Raw genomic sequence first — 21,035 nt, forward strand, 5'->3', positions numbered from 1 at the left:
AAATACGATGCACTGTGCTCGGCGAACAATATGGCGACAGTTCATCAACAACCAGCCACCAACGTCGTCTTTCTCTTTCTTCCAGACATGCTGTGCCAGCGGTTGCGTATCAATATTGCTTTTCATGCCCCTGTGGTAAACATTTGTCAGAACTCTATTAGTTCCTTGCATTTAGTGCTTTTCTTTTACCCATGTTTGATGTTTGTCCTCGTTATTATTCTTTATGCCCGAGTGAGTTGCGTGCTATTTGCAGAAGCACTGCGGGTGGTTCACCCCGGTTACGGGGGGTTTTTTCGCACGATTTATTTTGCCGTTGAGGTGTAAAAAGTTGAAGATCTGTTTCTTATTATTTTTTTTGAATAAAGGTTGAAAAGTTTCATGCCAACTGTGGACTTTCTGCTGATTACTTCACAACGCCATAATTTTTGTATGGTTACAGATTTACTCATAAGTGAGTACAGCCTTTTTATTAAGGCCGTTTTACCGGTTAAGACACAAGTGTGTACTCTGCAAGAACGTTATTGCGGGGAAACTGGAGGCTCAAAAGGTCATCGAGGGGGGATGAAGGGTATTCTCAACGTAACATAAACCGCGTTCAAGTGTCACTTGCACCGTGCTCAAAGTCACCACAGTCGCAGAATGCTGACGTCGGTGAGTTTCACGCGGAACATGGACATAGTGGCCAGATGCGGCCTCGGCCGCGTGGCGGAATGCAACCGTAGAAGGCGCACGACCGCTTGTGTTGTCTGTACAGTTGCTGAATTAATGACGTGAAAACACTCTTTGTTTTCAGTGCATCTAGCGCGCATTCTCTTGTACTTGCTTCGTTGTCGGTGAGCTGTTACTCGCCGTTAATACTCGGACGAAATGATTTCGCCGAAGGTGATGCACTGGGCCAGTGTTGAGCCCTGTTCCATTAGTTTCGGATCGTCACGACACGCGCGCGGCGCAGCTCACGTGCTTTCCGAGCCGGAGAGAGAGTCGTGCCTTCTGTGGTGCAATTATATACAAATTCCAAATCCGGACGGAGTCGGTCTGCTTTACATTCAGATGTAAACAAAAGAAGAGAATTCGCCCAGTCAATATGGCCGACTTCCGGCTTCATCGCGGCTTCACAACAAGTGACGCCAGGGCCTCTCCTACCTTTCTTTCCTCCGTGCTTTCCGCAGTCTATATTTCTCGGCGGCTGGTTGCGAGTGCGTGGCCATGGCGCATGCTTAAACAGTTATGTGTTTGGTGACATTCCAGTCCCGTTTCCTATTCAAAACTTATTTTTAATGCAAATCGCGTGAAAGTGCGTCACAGTTTTGTGTGTTGACGTGGTCAAAAACTGCACACGCTAATTGGCGACAGATGAACCCAATTTTTTAAACTCTCTCAAACCGAAACCGGAACTGATTAATAATGAGGGGCCTGTAAATAATTATTTGTCGCGTGCTTAGGCAAAATGTGTCGTGTCATGAATAACAGGCCTCCAGCAACACATTGCAGCAAAAAATGCGAGGCTAACGTTTTTGTGTCAGTACCCCTTTAAGGATGAACTCTGAAGGTGATGAAAACTGAATCAGTACAATTGGAATGACCAGAGGAGGGCATGCTATAAGGAACACATTCTAGATCACAATTGGCTCTATTCAAGAAAAGGATATGCAATTGGTGCGACAAATTTGATTCTCGTCGCTGCTACGTTGCCTAACCTGAACGGGATGTAGTTATGCGCAGACGTCGATCAAATTGCAATCTCTCGGCCAGATTATGATGCACTTACAACAATATTTTTGATCTCGATCGGACCTGATCGCGATCAAGAGTGACCGCGTAGCCGCACCAGATCCGGATCTGCCCTGATCATAATCAAAGCTTCCCGTTTAACGATGTGCTGCCCATCACACGATACTAAACAGGTAGAGTGGCACTACAGGCACGGCGCACGTTCTATCGCGATCTAGTCCAATTGTGATTACATTTCTTAGTCGCGATTGCGTTATTAGTGAAAACACATGAGAGAGGGGAAAGAGAGCTAGTCAGTCCAAACACAGTCGTACAAGTACCGAAAACAAAACTGCATCAAGCCAGAACTAATTTTTACTTATGCAGTTTATTAAAACTATTACATGTTGTTTGTATTGAGTTTAGTTAATAATAAATTATGTCCAAAGCGTTATGCTTAATAAATGATACAAACTCGTTGGTACCGACTGGTGCGTCCCCAAGCGTCGACTTTGTGTTCATGGGTGCGGGTGCAGTGGACAGCGGCAGCCGGAAAATTCGATCTCTCTGCGAACTCATATATAACACAAGAAGATTACCCTGCTGAGTCAGCGATCCGCTCACGAATTTTACTAGTCACACTACCACTTATTATTTAGCTGATACACTGCAATGATTCAACTTTCAGGAGAATTTTATATCACGATTCCACCACAGATATTCAACAAATTCTATTACTTCTCCCCCCCTCTTTTTCTTTTTTTTTTTCTTACATTGCGCCAAATTAATTTCCCCAGTCAAAACACAGTAATCATATTCCCCTAATCTAGAAAATCTATAGGTATTTACTTGCATTAACCACTGGCTTCTTGACCAATCCCTCTTAGTGGGTGAGAGCCACAAAAGAAAGGAACAAGCAAGCAAGCAAGCAAAATTCGATCGAATTGGTTGCTCGGTGTTCTGTGGTGGGTCTGCGGCGCATAGCAGTCTTGCTTCACTCGCCCTTCTTACTCGTGACGCCTGCTGCTGCGTCTCGTCGTCTCTCTGCACGTCGTCCTTGTGCCAGAAAACGTTCTCACCGTCATGTGAGTACCATTTTGAAGCACTCGGTGAGCTCGCGCTTTCTTTTCGATGTCATCACGAGTTCCGTCGTGATGTCCTCGTTTCAAAAGCTTTCCGAAACTCAGCTGCCTTACAGAAAGAGCCACGACATTGCCTCGTCAAAGAATTGACAAGAGCAGTGTCTTACATAGAAGAAATTTAACGGCGTTTCAAGAACAGCGCGTCCTTACGCCTCGTTCGCGATCTTTGGCATTAGCTTGGTGCCACTTTTTAGCGAGCTACGTCAATTGCTTGAATTGCATCTGAATACGGCTACGAGCCCAGACGAGATATTGCTTTTTCCAATGTCGACGGTATTCAGAAGTCTTATGTGCTTTGACTCTGCCGAAGCTCTCTCTCTCGCAGCAAGTGGCGCAGTCTGGTGGCATGTGTTTCCCATTTGATCAATTTGCCGGGTGTAGCTGTCGCACCCCAACACTTCACTTGTTCTACTGACGCCTCTGCATGGTTCAGTAGCGGAAAACGTCTGCTAGCTGCTTAGTTCACAATAACTATCGATATGTGGCTGTTCTGTACGACTTCAATTTGTTCAGATTTCTTCGCTGATGTTGAGGCAGTTTGTCGGGAGATTTATGGCTACACGCGTACAATCGCAAGGTGAGGCTACGCGCAAGGTGAGGAATCTGGGGATTTGGTACGTGCGCATAATTCATCGTGTCGCTTTCGGCATATGAAATCTTATCATCGCTGTCATTCAACTTCGTTCATCAATGTCCTACCCCCCATCAACTGTACTCACCATTCTGTTATCATTGCAGGTCGGTCAAGAAGTGGTGTCTCCGGGACTTTGAGATTGGTCGGCCACTTGGCAAAGGCAAGTTTGGCAATGTGTACCTTGCACGCGAGAAGACAACCAAGTACGTCGTGGCACTGAAGGTAAGTTTGAAGCTTGTCTGCAGCCGTGTTTTGGCACTGACAAGCATGCCAGCTCAGGCAAGTAATACTTCCTGCATTCTAAACATGTAGCTGCTAACGAACATGGTCGTCCCAGTTTAATTGCGCACTGCAGGTAATGTAATGATAAAATTGCTCACTAACAAATGTATTTGTTTACTGTGCATGTGTTTATTCTTAAATAGCACCTTCCAAGGTCAATGCATCACGAGCAAAGTGGTATGGTGCATAGATAACACCATAGCTAGAGTGTTTATAACGGCATCAAAGGAGTGCTGACACAAATTTTATATATTTTCAGATTCTTGTTGTAAGTAATAACACTGGTGTCGAGTGCCTTAAAAGTAGTGATGTGGTGTTTAAATAGGCGTTGAATATATCAATACCGCTGCTGGTTGTGGAATCGTCGGGGTGATTTCCCAGTAACATGTCATTGCAGTGTGACGTCACAAGGAGACAATAATTCACGAGGCTGGCAGTGGCAGACCTTTCATGTGCTGGAGGTGCATAAAAACAGAGATAAGTGAATTGTCATGCAGCAACACCAAAAGCATGCAAGACACTCAGGCATAGAAAATGGCATTCGGTAGCGAAGGCATTGATTTCCTGAACGAAATTTTTTTTCGGCGGCGCTGCTACACGTTCAAAGCGAATGACATTTGTCTTGATGATGTCGATCGCAGCAACTTCCTCGTGAGCATTGGGTAAGTAGCAATAAAAATAAACAAGCTTTTGCTAGCTTCATACACATTAGATAATATTTTAATGTATAAATAAGTATATCACGCCGTTATCAGATTTCGTTTGTTACTTTGTTTAACCACATTGCAACTGACCGTGTAGCAACCTAGGCCAAAGCTTGTCAGATCCACAGCTTAAAGGAAAATGGTGCCTGTCGCATTTATTTTACAGTATCTTCCAGCTGAAGATCCTACAGTATCTTCCGGCTATTGCCAAAACTCAGTTGAATGAGTTTTGGCAATAGCATTAGGTGACGAATGGCATTTGGGCGAATGCCATTTCATTCATCCGTGTGGCACCGCGCGATTAACATTCAATCTTAAGGCATTAAGAGGTAAATGCCATTTTCTCTGCCCGTGTGGCACGGGTATAAGTTCCCAAACTAAGTGAGAATCTGTTGATGGTGATATAGTCATATCGTCTGGATCGGGTTGCCTGTACTCATTGTGTAGGGTAGTCTCAAACAATATTGTCGCGATGAGTCACAAGTACTGGGGGATTTATTAAACCACCAGGTAGCTAACACTAGGACGATGCGTCAGTCGTGGCTGGCTCTCGAGCAAAGAAGCACGCGATCTTCTTTTTTCCTCCAGATTGAGAGCCGCTCTTGCTGTCAACCCACTACGTGCTGGTGGCATGATCCCCCCTTCCGAAAAGAAAAAAAGAAGTACCAAAAAGAGGAAAGGAAAGTACACAGCAGCACCGCGATGCTACTACATAGGCACGTGAAAAAAAATGGAAATTCGGATGAAGTGAAAGTAAAAATTGAAGAGCGTGCCAACATAGGAAACGTCAACGAACGAGAAAGTAAGTTCACAAAATAAACAAAAAACACAAAAAACGCTTTACGGTAAAGGAAAAGTTACGAACAAAGCGCAATAAATGGCTTCATGCGCAACACATGAACTACGTCCGGCCTCAGCCGTGTCCTGCTCCGTGCATGGGGTGTTGAGTCCGGAACCATTTCGTAGTTCGCGTCACTGACGCGACGTAACACTTTATATGTGCCAAAGTACCGGCTCAGCAATTTTTCGCTGAGGCCACGGCGGCGGACGGGCATCCACACCCAAACTTGATCTCCGGGGCTGTGAAACACTTCTCTGTTGCGGGTAATATAGCGTCGTGCGTCTGCCTGCTGTTGCTGGCCGATGTGCAGTCGCGCGAGCTGCCGGGCTTCCTCGGCACGCTCTGCGAATTCTTCGGCGTCTGTTGCCAACTCGTCTTCGTCCTGACACGGTAGCATTGAGTCTAGCATGGTCTGCACTTCGCGGCCGTAGAGAAGCCGAAATGGCGTGAATCGCGTGGTCTCTTGCACGACGGTATTATACGCGAAGGTCACGTAAGGCAAGATCCGGTCCTACGTTTCGTGCTGTACGTCGATGTAAATTGAGATCATGTCTGCGAGGGTCTTATTCAGTCGTTCAGTAAGTCCATTGGTTTGCGGGTGGTACGCAGTTGTCCTTCGATGTCTGGTGTTGCTCAGTTTGAAAACTTCGCCCGTAAGCTGCGCCGTGAATGCCGTCCCTCTGTCCGTTATTACACTGGAAGAAGCACCGTGTCGTAACACAATGTGGCGCATGAAAAATTGTGCTACCTCAGAAGCTGTGGCTCGTGGGATCGCCTGGGTTTCAGCGTAGCGTGTCAAATAGTCGGTCGCGACGATCACCCATTTGTTGCTGTCCGCAGACATAGGAAATGGCCCCAGAATGTCCATGCCGACTTGGTCGAACGGCGTGCAGGGTGCTTCAATGGGCTGAAGCAAACCAGCTGGCTTAACAGATGGTTGCTTTCGGCGCTGACATTCCCGACAGCTCTTTACGTACTTCTTTACGCTTGCTGAAAGTCCTGGCCAATAGTACCCCTCGCTCACTCTGGCAAGTGTCCTTGAGTAGCCCAGATGACCGGATGTAGGTTCGTCATGGCAAGCAAAGAGGACGTCGTCTCGCATGTCTCGAGGAACCACCAGGAGGTAAGCACGATTGTTCGAACGAGCGTTCTTCTTGTACAGCACACCGTCTCGTAGGCAGAACGACGTCAACGAGCGGGATAAATGACGTGGTATGATTGCGCCCTGGCCCTCTAAATGATCAATGCTTGGACGAATCTCTGCATCATCTCGCTGTCGTTTGCTCAAGTCTGATGCACTAACGGCGCCGAGAAAGCCTTCGTCTTCCTCTGCTTCCTGACTGACGACATGAAGGGGTGCGCGTGACAGTGTGTCAGCGGCTTCATGCTTACGGCCTGACTTATGGACGATGGTGACATCAAATTCCTGTAGCCGCAAACTCCACCGTGCTAGCCGACCTTAAGGGTCACACAGGCTTTCCAACCAAGAGAGCGCGTGATGGTCCGCACTATCGTGAAGGGACGACCATAAAGGTACGGGCGGAACTTGGTGATTTCCCACACGACTGCGAGGCAGTCTTTCTCCGTAGTGGAATAATTCGCCTCGGCACGCGATAGAGAGCGGCTGGCGTAGGCTATCACTCTTTCGATGTCCTCTTGACGCTGAACGAGCACTGCACCGAGCCCAATGTTACTAGCGTCGGTATAGACCTCCGTGTCGGCATCATCGTCGAAATGAGCGAGAACGGGCGCTGATTGCATGCGCTGTCGCAGCTCAGCAAAAGCTGCTTGTTGCTCGTTTTCCCAGACAAACGGTGTGTCGTCCCTTGTGAGACGAGTCAGAGGTTCTGCTATCTGTGAAAAGCCATGAATGAATCGGCGATAGTAGGCGCACAAACCAAGGAAGCGCCGGACGGCTTTCTTATCGAAAGGAGCTGGTAATTCGGCAACAGCGGCAAGCTTGTCCGGATCGGGACGGATTCCTTCGGCGCTAACTACATGTCCAAGAAATTTTAGTTCTTTATAGCCGAAGTGGCACTTCTGTGGCTTTAGTGTGAGGTCCGCCGATCGGATAGCCTCCAGCACGCTGCGCAGGCGGTGAAGGTGCTGCTCAAACATGGTAAAGAAGACCACCACATCATCAAGGTAGACAAGACAAGTCTGCCACTTGAGCCCTGCGAGGACAGTGTCCATTATTCGCTGGAAAGTTGCCGGTGCTGAACACAAGCCAAAAGGAAGCACTCGAAATTGGTATAGGCCGTCTGGAGCCACAAAGGCTATTTTCTCACGGTCTCGCTGATCTACTTCGATTTGCCAATACCCGCTTTTGAGATCGAGAGAAGTGAAATAATGGACACGACGAAGTCTATCCAGCGAATCGTCGATACGTGGCAGCGGACACACATCCTTTTTCGTCACGTTGTTAAGCTTTCGGTAGTCGACGCAGAAGCGTAGCGACCCGTCCTTCTTTTTGACAAGTACGACTGGAGATGACCACGGGCTGTTAGATGGTTCAATGACGCCATCGTCAAGCATCTCGGTGACTTGCGTACGTATTGCTTCACGTTCTTTGGCCGACACGTGGTAGGGGTTCTGGTGTATCGGACGTGCGTCCTCGTACGTGATGATCCTGTGTTGAGTGATGGACGTCTGGCGGATCTTTGAGCAAGTTGCGAAGCAAGACCTGAACTCGAACAAGAGCGCTCGTAGTGCAGTCTGGTTAACGGTGGACAGATCAGGATTGATGTCAATATTACTCATTGACGTGTCGGCGGTATCCACTATTTCCGACGTGAAACAGTTGGTGACGTTTGCTACTTCGTGGGCAAACGCTATCGAAGTGCCACGGAAAAGATGTCGATGCTCGTTGCTAAAGTTGGTTACGAGCAATTCAGATCGACCATCACGAAGGTGTATTACACTTCTAGCTACACAAATGCCTTGCTGCAGGAGGTGTTCTAAATTTGTCTCAGCCACCACATCGCCATCGCCCAAACCACAGCAAGTTACGTCGACTAAAACACTTGTTCGGGGAAGAAGCGTCACACTCTGTTCAGAAATACGGAGTACGTCGACACGCCTTCCACCATCCTGCACGTTGATTGCTCGCTGGGCTGAGAACGTGACGTGGCGCTCTTGCAGATCAATGATAGCTCCATTTTCTTGTAGAAAGTCAACTCCCAGAATGACGTCACGGGAACATTCGCGTAGAACAAGGCAGCTTGCTACGAATGTGTACCCTTGAATCTGTATTCTAGTTGTGCAGGCACCCAGTGGAGTAACGACGTGGCCACCAGCTGTCCGAATCTGCGAGTTATGCCACGGCGTGATGACTTTCTTCAGCTGCGTTGTCACTTTCCCGCTCAGTATGGAATAGTCTGCGCCGGTGTCCACTAACGCATTAACTGCACAACCATCAATTATCACTACTATGTCGAGTGAAAGTCGGCCATCCTTTGCAGCAGTATGTGATGTCGGACCGGTTTCTGTACAGTTCTGCGTCAATAGGAGGTCTTCAGCGCTTCGACGTTCAGCGACCCCGCCCCCAGAGGTCGCTTTGGCTAGTTTTCCCGGTGGGGGCTGGGAGACCGTGTGGTGGAATACCGCTGGGGCGTTGATGAAAATCGCCTCGGTGATGGCGAGCGTGACTGGCGCCCGGCAGATGGTGGTGCATGCTGCTGGGAGAGGTAGTTTTTGATGTCGCGCGGTCTCTGGCTGTAACGGGGTGGCGGTGAGTACGCAGAGAAGCCACAAAGCCCAAGATGGCGATATGGGCACTGGCGGTACAAGTGATCAGCTTCTCCGCAGTGAAAGCACAGAGGCCGGCGATCAGGTGTGCGCCAAACATCAGACTTTCGAGGAGACGTGCGCCGATCGTCGATGTACTGAACTGGTTGCACTGAACGATGGGCGACAGAAGCACCAGAGACAAAGGCCAACGGTGGTGGCGTGTACGTGCCTTCGTAGTACAGTATGTGCTGCGCTGACTGTAGTGAAACAGCAGGAACAGGATGGACGAATAATGGCGGCGTTGCAGCAGGGCGTTTCAAGGCTTCCGCGTAGGTTGTCTCACGGCGGTATTCAGCAGGAGCTGGCACAGCTGTATCATGAGGCAAGGTGTCCCGGAGGGCCTGGTGCAGCTCATCCTTGATCACCGTTGCAATAGAGTTGACTGTAGGATGAGGTGTTACACCAGCCTTTTGTAACTCTTCACGTACTATATCACGGATGAGTTCACGTAGACAGTCGTTGTTGGTTCTAGTGGCGGTGAAAATGTCGGCAGTAGACATGCCACTGACTTGCCTGTCGTATTGGTTAGATCGCGGCTGCAGCATTTTTTCCATTGTCACGGCCTCGGACAAGAACTCCGCGACCGTCTTCGGAGGACTTCGCACGAGGCCGGCAAAAAGCTGGTCCTTGACACCGCGCATCAAGTGAAGCAACTTCTTGTCCTCCGTCATTCTTGAATCGGACCGTCGGAAGAGGCGCGTCATGTCTTCGACGAACGTGGTCACAGTTTCGTTTGGCAGCTGGACGCGGGCCAGAATAGCTCGTTCAGCTCGTTCATGGCGATCAGCGCTGGCATACGTCTGCAGAAGTCTACGAGAGAATTCGGGCCACGTCGTCAGCTGTTCCTCTCGGTTTTGATACCACGTACGTGCCCCGTCTTCGAGATAGAAGTAGACACGACCCAGTTTCGCCGCGTCGTCCCACTGATTCAAGGTGGCTACGCGCTCGAAATCCGCCAACCAGTCCTCAACGTCCTCGTGCTCCGAGCCATGGAACGTCGCCGGTGCGCGTGGGCTTTCCAACGTGTAGCGGTTCGACGTCGTGGTTCCCGTGCCGGTTGCCGAGGTTTGCACCGAAGCGCTGGTCATGTTTGTCGACGTGGTGGGAGCAGTATCGTCGGCTTCCGGAGGCAATCCCCTGGTTCGGCGGCTGGTCCGATGCACGGGAGTATTGACTGGCACTGGACTCGTATCGCGGCTTCCTGGGGGGGGTCTGCAGCATCCGTGAGACTACCCAGCACTTCCACCAGTTTCTCACGATGAGTCACAAGTACTGGGAGATTTATTAAACCACCAGGTAGCTAGCACTAGGACGATGCGTCAGTCGTGGCTGGCTCTCGAGCAAAGAAGCACGCGATCTTCTTTTTTCCTCCAGATTGAGAGCCGCTCTTGCTGTCAACCCACTACGTGCTGGTGGCAATATTTAAGAAAATAGCAATGCTATAATGTCAAACAAGAACATCTGACAATTTTTCACATGATCAATTTTATCTTACTGATGTTGGCACCATTACCTTCCCATCCTTGCTTCAGCAATGTGTAAATAACCATTGTGAAACTTTTTAGTTTGCAAATCATGTGAAAGATTGTTAACCCACCCCTCATGTAATATCTGCATCGGGAGACCCTTAAGGTGAATAAACTGAGTTGAATTGATTCGTTGAGGTAATGTTCATTGTGGTGGACTGGCTTGCAGAAGATCAGTGACAAAAACTTGAAGGTCAAAGTAAAATATTTCATGTGTGTTGACTGACTTCGGTGTGTGGAGAGCAATAATTTTGCTTTGTGAGAAAACGAAAAACGTCCCTTTTGCAATGCCTCAAAATCGCATCTGTGTGGCTTCATGCAAACAGCTGTGTCGTATAGAAACTGTTGAAATGTGAAATGGAATAGCGTGCACCCTTCCAGAGAAAGTTGCAGTTTGAATGTGAGCTGAGATGATATGCTCAATTTTCCTATGCAACGCTCACTGCTTCCGTACAACAAAACAAACTCTGACCTTGACATGGCTTCATCTCATCTGGAACACACAACTGCTTTCCCTGTAAAGGTACCTCAATGAAAAAATGCCAGGCCTGCGCGGAAAGTGCAGCACATTTACAGCGAAATCTAGAAAGCGACCTTTCAGAGCCTTTTCTAAACACTCATTGGATAACTGCTGCAAGCACTCTTGCTGGGTACCCACTACAGCATTGTTGATAATTTCTGGGCAGTAGGCCGGCATTCGCTTTGCTATCCTTCGTCATTCTTCCTAGAAGTTTGGTATCTGCTACACACTTGCAAGGAAATTTGTGCCTATTGTTCATGCAGTGGCTGACGATGACAAGGAATCATGGCTGAAGTGGGTATGCGCCACAGTGAATAGGTGATCAAGAAAAAGATAGTGTAGTGGGTTAGAGCATTGGAGGACCCACTCGTTACACTATTGGCATTGTCGGACACCTGGTTGTTCTTTTGCTGTTATAAAACACTTCTTTATCATTTTAATGCGATTCCTTTCCTGGTGTCAAGACTGCCAAAGGAAAGTTAGTGAACAAGTCTCAAGCACCGGCACGAATGAATGGTAGAACTATGGGCTGCTACGCAACGGACCCTGGTTCGAGCCCCACTGTGTCATTGGTGCTAGATTTTTTAGGGGCGAAGCTCCTTAGGGCGTGGGTCTGTACATCCCATAGGGTTTGTTGTTGGTGAAGTATATGGGCACCAATGGCGGTACTTGTAGATGATTATGCTTGTATTTGATAAAGTTTAAACTAGATCGCGATACTTGTGGTTTATAAGCTTGAAACATAATAAATTTAAAACTACATGGCGGTTCTTGTAGTTGATGATGAAAGGTGTGAGATGTTGTAATATGAATTCTGTCACATGGGGAACGTATCATTGGTGGAGTGCATTTGTTCGGCGACGTACGCTAGGGGGAGCTTTTTGATGAATTTTTTTCGCTGTTGGCGCGCGCTCAGAGTCGTTGAGTGATTCTAGAAGAAGAAAGAAGGCACCTAATTTCTGTCTGCATCATGAGCCACATGGCGCAATGCCTACACGCTCGTAGTCATTTGATGGACAAGGCTGCGGAGCGTAAATCGCTCAAGGTTGCTCCGGCGCTTGCTCGCAGGTAGAATTCTAATGTGTGAACTCGCGAGGTAGGTGAGCAGTTTCTATACAGGAACCGGTCACTCTTCATTTCAAGGACCATAAAGCCATCATAATGAAGGGACATCGCAAGCCATTCATTGTCTCTAAGAACAAATAAAAGTTGATTTCTATATATACACACACAGTGTTTCTCACGATGTACTTATATCATGATCGACTGGGCGAATTACACACGGAAAATTCACGGCTTTACTGATGATACTCTCCGGAGCTTTGCCCACTCGTCATCATTCACCCCGTGGATATGCTGTGATTTTTTGGTCTTTTTTCCTGCGAAGTGGTTACGGACACCGGCGGGAGAGGCGAACAAAGAACTACGGCACCACCCGTGACCCGAGTTGTGATCTCATAACAGCTTCCGCTTCAAATGAAAGTGGTCGTCCGCTGGGGTGGTATGGTGGTTGCACTGCTCAGCTGCCGACTCGAAAGTCGGTGGTTCGATGTTAGCTGCAGTGGTTGCATTTCAACGGAGGCGAAATGCTAAAGACTCGTGCAACGTGTGACATCTATGCACATTAAGGTTGAGCTAGACTTCGTTTTGTCGGAAAACTTGATTTTGAGATTTCTCAATCGCCTGACGCAGAATTTTTTTATCTCTCAGAAAATTTGTCACCCTTGGGTGCTCGCGGTTCCAGAAATCATTTTTGGGCCTTGTTCTTTGAAAGTGTGGCAGAAAATGTGGGTGTACCTCTACGTTGTCTCCGAGTTTGAGTACCTTTTTCTGGGGAGCTTCATGACATAAACAAAGATTCTCCCACATGTTACTTAGCGGTACTTACATAACTAAAACTGAAGCCTAGGCACTGCATTTATATATTTTTTATTATAAAAGATAACCTTCATATGTGGCAACTGTGATACAGTGACAAGTCTAAAAAAGCAGTTTTCGTTGTCTGCTTGCAATTTTAGTTCCACTTCAATAAACCTTCGATAGCTGCCCTTGTGCGAAATTGCAGTGATCTGCAGGTAGTGTATATTAACAAGAAGAACAAGAAAAACTAAAAAAGTATACAGAACACCATCTACAATTTAAAAATATTTTTGGGTTGTAATGTAACCCGCGTGTATTTTAAAAATTTTTTGCAGAATTTATAGCCATATCTTTTTAAAATCTGCTGTACAGTCAAATAATAAAACTCTCTAAGTCTCGCTCCATGTTAAGAGGAACATTAGATGGTATAAATTTGTGGGGCTCTCGTCTTTGGAGTCACTCATAATGGGGCGGGGGGGGGGTATATGCTACACATCGTGAATGAATGAGAAACCATCACACACGACGTAGGCGATCACGCTTGTGTTGTTGTGGTTGCTTCGGCAGGAGCGGGCCCCTGGCTTGCCATGGTGGAAAAAACCAAACCTTGGCCACTTCGAAGTTTACTCATGTCATGTTGTTGCCCACATCTCCGCCAAATGTCGCGGGGTTGAGAGTATGAATGAAAGATATATATATATATATATATTTACAAAATATAAAGGTAGAATTTCGGGAAGCTGCAGGCAAAATGGCGGGACAACAACACAAGTGAGATCACCTTCGTTGTCTCCATCGCCCGTCTGATGGTTCCTCATTCGTTCCTAATGTCACACAACATTATTGTAATTTTGGTGCGAAACCGTACAAATGATTTATTATTAAAGGGGCCCTGCAACACTTTTTGGGCATGCTCATAAAACACTGCCGATCAGTAGTAGAGGCTCCTGACAACACTTGAGCCAAATATTATGGCGCAACATATGGCCTGGAAATCACAGTGAATTATCAAGGTCAGCTAAAAATTGCTTTCTTTTCTGTCGTCAATTGACGGAAGATGTTCAAAAATCACTCGTAGTAAGCCCACCTATCAGCCATTAGCTGATTTAAACGTGGTACACTCGGTTGTTACAGAGATCGTCGCGATATGCTGCGCGATCACACTGAAAAAGCCGCAAATTCAAAAAAAGAAATTAAAAAATTCCTCAAGGTCACGAGGCGTCGCGTGACATATTTTTTTGCCTTGTCCATCCCTCTGGGCTTAGCTTGTAGCGCTTTTGTCGGGACGAGAGGAGAGATAATGTAATTGTAGCATACAGCAAATTTTTGTAACTCCACTCGCACTGGACCGATTCTTAGAAATTTTCTGGCGTTGAATTTGTGAGGCAATAAACATTTCCTCTGAATTCGTTCCATGGTTACTTTAAAAAGTGTTTCAGGGCTCCTTTAAAAGCAAGTGCTGTGGTTCGGTGCGGGGATGTGTCATGAGTGCTACGATCTGGTGCATGGGAGAATGCTGAGAATGACCAGCGCTTCAGGGAACTGATCGTTGAGAAGTCTGTAAAGAGTATAACTAGTCTCTGTGTGATGTGCCTACTTTTGATACTTCATGGATATTTTGAAAACTGCTGATTTACACTGCTGGATCTGCTAGGTTGCTAAAGAAAGCTAAAAATGGTTGATAGTGGCCTTGACAGGCTTTCATTAGGGCTATGCTACCACGTTTACATGAGCAGTGGTAACGTATGGTTATTTTGTGTAAAAGTACAGTGCAAGCTGCATAAAAACTCATTTGCATATATTATAACGCTCAGGTGACCGTGACAGCTTTTGCAATGAACAATACGATTTACTAACATAATGTAGTAAGATAACATGATATGTGATGCCAACAGGCAAAAAATATTCCACGCTTGCTGTAATACCTGCTGACTGCGCTGACTGACACTCTCGTGTTTAAATGCACGCACACACCCTATAAAGTGGACGGAGGGATGACCGCTGATGTAGCTCATTAGGTAGAGCATCAGATGCATTATTCTAAAGTCACAGGTTTGGTCCCTGCTCGTGGAGAGTTATCTCTTCATCTGCTTTTCTTTCTCCACATCTACATTTCAATTATTTCTAATAACATTTCATGTTAGGCTTGTGCGAGTAGTAAATTCTAGGTTCAAAGTGAATAGTGATCTTAGTAGAATAATTTTGAAGAGAATTCGAATAGTATATGTGATATACAAAGAAAAATGGACATATTTATCGTCACCTAACTAACCTGTACATTATTTCTTCAAAATTGAAATAGGACCTCTATGCAAATGCAATATTTCTTTTGTTCAAAGAATGTCAAAATAACTTTGAGTAGTAGCAGGATGTAACTTTCAGTAGGGTGTGAGTGATGACCTGTAAAATACGTAAGATTTAAAAATTTATTTACTTACGAGCATATAAGCAGTCATAACAAGCTTTTAAGCTTAATTAAATGATAAATTGATTTGAGGGTAATATTCTTATTGAAAAGTGCCTTGCAACACTTGTTCAAGTAGCCATGGAATGGATTCAGTAACGAAGCTTATTGCCTCGTGAATTCACCACAGCAAAAATTTTTAGAATTTGTCCAGTACAAGCGGAGTTGCAAAGATTTGTTTCCCACTGCAGTTGCATTCTCTTCTCTCGTCCTGACAAAAGAGGAGGAAGCTAAGCAAGGAGGGATGGCACTGGGAAAGAAGATCACGCTCTTTTTTTCTTTTCTTCGGATACGCAACTTTTCAATGTTATCCCGCACGTTCATGTAGACAAGTGGCGGCTGTCTGCAGCAGCCCCTAGTAATGACTGAGCGCACCATGCTCAAATCAGCCAGTGGCTGATACAATGGTTGTGACGAGTGATTGTTGAGCTCGTGGTATCATTTGCTGAGAGAAGAGAGCAGTTTTAGCTGAATTTGAGAATTTATTGTGAATTCAAGGCCGTGTACTGCGCTATAATATTTGGCTTGCGTGTTCTCGTTAGCCTCGAGTGCTGATTGGCAGCATTTTCTGACCATGCTCAAGAAATGTTGCGGGGCACTTTAAATTTGAGGGGAGGGGGGCTTCGCGGCCGAGCGGATTTCTCCTGGACAGGTACTTTTTTGGCTTAGCATTATTACACTACAGAAAAGTTGCTTTTAAAGGCAGTTACGTGCGGAATAATATACTATACATTTATTGGTTCATTGCGACTACGTTGAAATAATTGTTCAATAATTTGAATTTGAATACACTACTATCATTCACACAAGCCTATCTCATTTGCTTTCTTTGGCATCGTTATCTATCACCTTGTATTATTATAATTATAACGTCAAGCAGTAACTACTGACTTAGTGGAATAAAGCTTCTTTGATGCCCCGCTACGGTGGTCTAGTGGCTAAGGTACTCGGCTGCTGACCCGCAGGTCGCGAGTTCAAATCACGGTGGAAGTGGCTGCATTTCGGATGGAGGCGGAAATGTTGTAGACCCGTGTACTCAGATTTGGGTGCACGTTAAAGAATCTCAGGTGGTCAAAATTTCCGGAGCCCTCTACTACGGCGTCTCTCATAATCAAATAGTTGTTTTGAGACGTTAAAACCCACAAATCAATCAAATCAATCAAAGCTTCTTTGATGTTTTCCCCTATTCTATATATAGTGAAAGAAGCACATTTGATCTCATAAGATGAACATCACAAAATGGAGTTGTAAAACCTGTGAACATAGAAATGATTGCTGGCGCTTCGGTATTCTCAAAGGTGCATGAGCAGCGGCAATCGCTATTACTTGGTGACACTTGTGTAAATGACAGATCGGCTCATCTCGAGACGTACAGTATTGTCGAATTTTACTGCACTGTTGTGTGCATATGACCACTGTTGTTTCGTAAAGTCCATCGAATGAGAACCAAACTGAGCGTGATGCTCTTTGCTCAGGTCATGTTCAAGTCTCAGCTTCAGAAGAGCGGAATGGAGCATCAACTTCGACGGGAGATTGAGATCCAGTCTCATCTCAGGTGAGCTAAATTTTTGACGCTGAATGTAGTGCGGCTATCATACACAATGAGACGTTGGCAGGCTTGTTACGCCCTCCAATGTACGTTCTTCCGTAACAGCGATGACCGCGCCACTATTTTTCTTTTTATCTCTAAATATGACAGCTTACGGCAGATATCTGTTTTCCTCGCCTGCGTTGTTAAGGTACGAGGCCAAGAGTCAAAAATGTTTTTTAAGGCAATAATCATTACAGAATATTAGTCTGCAATATAAAGCACACCATTTTAGGCACATGTTAGCATTATAAACAATCCCATTTTTTGTAACCTTTTTATAATTAAAAAGATTTTTTAAAGGTAGGCCTTACACCAATACTTGTAAATCAAGTTTTACTTGTAACTCAGAATATTATTTTTGTAGGGACATAGGGAAATAAAAAAGCTTTAGCCTGTGCAGTGAACCAAAACAAATGAGATCTGGTGAATATTTTGAAAAAATTCTTATTGAATAAATACCCAGAAATTATCTACTAGTACTAAAGGCACACAAGTGTAACAGGCAGCCATATTTAAGGGGGGAGTTGGCATTGAAAAAACCTTTGGTTTATTGACCTACAGCAACGAAATTTGGCATGCATACTCATAGGTGTCTCGAATTGGGAAATATGCAGTTTCATCATGATAGCTTCAGCAGTTCTCAAGTTACACAATGCTGCACGATACAAATACATGGTCTGCTCGTGAAAAGGCCAGGAAGCTGCTGGCCTTTCCTGGCATGAAAACATGCCAGAAAGCTGCGAATGGTGTTGATCTTTACTCAAAAGAAAGCTACAGGGTATGACACTCTCAGAAGTTTTTATTAAGTTCTCTTTTTTTAGAGATCATCATGGCTGCCGAGATACATTGTCAGAAACAGTGGCAGGAACAAATCAACGTCTAGAAAAATAACAGGGCCATAAAACAGAAAGTCAAGATTGCTGTACCCACAAGCAGTGTTCAGGAATTCAGGGGAAAAAACAGAATCAAAATCGGTCCAATCGTTCCCGTGCTAATTTTTCCACGAGCAATGCACAATGTCCAAAATACACTTGTGAGAAAAAGCCTGTCGAAGTTTTCGACAGGCGTTTTTCAATGAACTTTTTTGTTTCTCGTTGAATATTGATGAAAATTGGCACCGACACTAACAATGACCTCACAAAGCTTTCAAAAAAAATTTGAAGTGATACCACAAATATTTTACGAGAAACAAATTATTTCTTCATTGAACCATGTGGAGGGGGAGCTTAGCATAATGTCAAAAAAAAACAGTATTGAGAAAGCTGCGCTTAAAGTTTCAACTTTCTTTACGTCTCTAAGACACCTAAAAATTGTGATCTCAGGTTTGTTTTGAGATATTTGACTTCTTTTCACAATTTACTCCTTTTCATGATTTACAAAGAACAAGTATGGATTTCAAACCAAGTTCTTTGCATGAAGCAGTGGTGTGATAGGTATGACACAAAAGATTGTCAATTAAATAAAACCATATACTGAAATTATTACACATACTTTTTGTGCTGAAATTGTAATTAGTGTGATTAGGTACTTGATTACAAATATTCACTGAACTTTTCTTTATTTGGAGAGAGGCTTATTGCATCAGAAATAAGGATCACATCATGACGGCCTACGCCTTCTTTCTCAATAACAAAATTATGTGCAGAAGACGGGTGGCACGGGGATTTCTAGCACTATAATTAATGACACAAAATAGGCATATAAAAATTCGTGCCCCTGATTCAGACATGCTCTTTCGCCGCTCTTGCTGTAAAACGCATCATCATACAGCCGGTCGCGGAAACTCTAATCTACAGCAATTCTTTAACCTCGGAACATTCATGGACGTTCATGGCGATATCAAGCACGCCTCCATGCACGTCTGAACTTCATCACAAAAGCTTATTGACAGCACTCCATTTGATCGTGGGGTGCGCGGCCGCGTGGACAGTGCAGCCGGCACGTGATGCACTTGCCGGCGGCGTTCGATGAGGATGCGCGAAATGTGTAACTACGAAGACTAAAAAGTCGGCACGCACTGCACTTGGCATCTCATTTTCAAATGACGACGCGAGAAATTGCTAGCCGCTGTTCTGAGCGACCCTTGGCAGTGAAGGGTTGGGGGGGGGGACGAGCTTGACTGCGTTGTCCACGGCCGATGCGTAAAATGCCCGTACGTGATTCAGAGGAGCTAGCGAGTGATGTGGTACATTCCTTGTGAAAAATCATGTCTCCAAGAGTGCGCTTGCGCGTCGTTTCTGCCCGCAGTCTCGCTGTCAGCGGAGTTAGGCCTATAGCCGACTCCGATGACGCGCCGCACTCGTAGACCGCCGCGCGCCCGCTCGTAGTAATCTGATTGTGCATCCGGTGCGGCCACTCGTAGTAATCAGATTGTGCCGCCGCTTTCAGCTTCGTTGCTTGCGAAGAAGCACGTCGCCGCGAATGCGCTAGCGCGCCGTTCCTGCCCGCAGCTTCACTGTCGGCGGAGTCAGGGCTAAAGAAGACTCCGATGACGCGCGGCGCTTGTAGACTGCGCTCCCGCTCGTAGTAACCTGATCGCGCATCCGCTTACTGCTCGTAACTAAAGCGTGGTTATATCTCAAGTGATTATCAAGCCGTTAACACGTCACAAAGTGGCGATTTTCGAGAGTCATGTCCTCGCGACGCACAAGCAGCAGACGACGATCTCCCGGAGCGAGCATTGGGCCAATGGCGATGCGAGCTGAGGCAACATGGCGGCCACGGCCAATCAAGATCCTCAAAACGACCTTCAAACATTTGCTTTTTGCTCGCTTGTTGTTAAAAAAAGGAGTCAGCTGAGGCAGGAAAATTAAACACAGAGAAATGCTATTTCCGATGAGCCCAAGAAGCCGGCTCCCGGCCCAAGCATCGCGAAGCTAAAAGTTTTTGAAAAACGCCGTTTTCTTGCCATTTACAAAAAAATTTTCCCTTCCTAGGTGGGTGAAACAAATTTTCCGAAGCACATCTGCGCGGTTTTCAGTGTAGGTATTTTCGAACCAGATAGAAAAAGGTTCCAGAAACTGAAAACTTGAGTTTCAAACAATCAAATTTTTTGCCATTTTTCGCGATCCCAAAGCCGCGTCCCCCCTTAATATTGTAGCACGGTGTTTGCTCATTAAGGTTCATTGCGTTGCGGGAATCGAAGCTAGTCCGTCGCCTCTTTCTGCGTTCTCATGTCCCGGCATTACTCTCCTCTCCTCCGCGGTGTGCCGCGTTGGGAGAGTGGGGAGGGACGTTTAACTCCTCTCACCCGGTTGCGGATGTTGACTGTGGCACCGTGCGCGGAGTCTCTCGGGACGTTTCGCACACGTGCGTCGGGAGTGAGAGAGAACCTCTCCGAGACGACATAAGGTAAGCACGCATTTCTTTTTCGTCCGTCGACTGGTTTTGTTTGGGGCTCATTGGGACTTCGCCAACAGCACCTTGCGCCTGCAGAGGACGCTCACCTTTATCTGAAGCCAATGCGCACGGAGTTTTGGCCCTCGTTTGAGCAACCGGGCCCTTTGTCCTGGTGTCACCGTGAATCACATTTGCCCACGGAGACGAGCTCGTGGCACCCCTGTGTAGTACTTCTCGCCCGTGGCAGGGATAAGCCCATTTGCTTTCCCGCTGCACCTTTGCAACGGGCTCTGTACGGTTTTTTTATGTTGCTGCAGACAATCAAGTATTACGACCTTCAGCAGTACCGTGTTTTCGCCACAGCGACGGTTATCGCGTGCCCGGCGGCTTGCTAAGACTGAACCCCCGCTAGTGGCCGTACTCCTTTGGGATACTTGTACACTACACGGGTGCCCAACCTGCAATCAAGCGATGGGGCACTAAAGCATGCATACTAGTTTGATAAGGAATTGTGTCAAGTTTTACTGAAAACTATTTATTAGCAAAAGAGTTATGACTGTTCCCGTACGGAAAAATACAGGAATGTAAGTTCTGAGATTGTCGACAAAATAGACGGGAACAAGCAGATCACTT

The 21,035-nt window shown here is 46.2% G+C and overlaps 1 protein-coding gene across 1 annotated transcript in view; it reads left to right on the forward strand.

The window, feature by feature from the left end:
- Positions 1-2,707: 2,707 nt before the first annotated feature.
- Positions 2,708-21,035, forward strand: part of LOC119185264 (aurora kinase A-B) — a 31,125-nt gene continuing 12,797 nt past the window's right edge. Inside the window, exons 1-3 of the mRNA XM_075880510.1 lie at positions 2,708-2,795; positions 3,591-3,708; positions 16,948-17,027. Of these exons, the coding sequence (XP_075736625.1) occupies positions 2,794-2,795; positions 3,591-3,708; positions 16,948-17,027 (200 nt within the window). The 5' untranslated portion in view covers positions 2,708-2,793. The remainder of the gene's footprint in view (positions 2,796-3,590; positions 3,709-16,947; positions 17,028-21,035) is intronic.

The sequence above is a fragment of the Rhipicephalus microplus genome, chromosome X (genome assembly GCF_043290135.1).
Source record: "Rhipicephalus microplus isolate Deutch F79 chromosome X, USDA_Rmic, whole genome shotgun sequence".
NCBI lineage: Eukaryota > Metazoa > Arthropoda > Arachnida > Ixodida > Ixodidae > Rhipicephalus > Rhipicephalus microplus.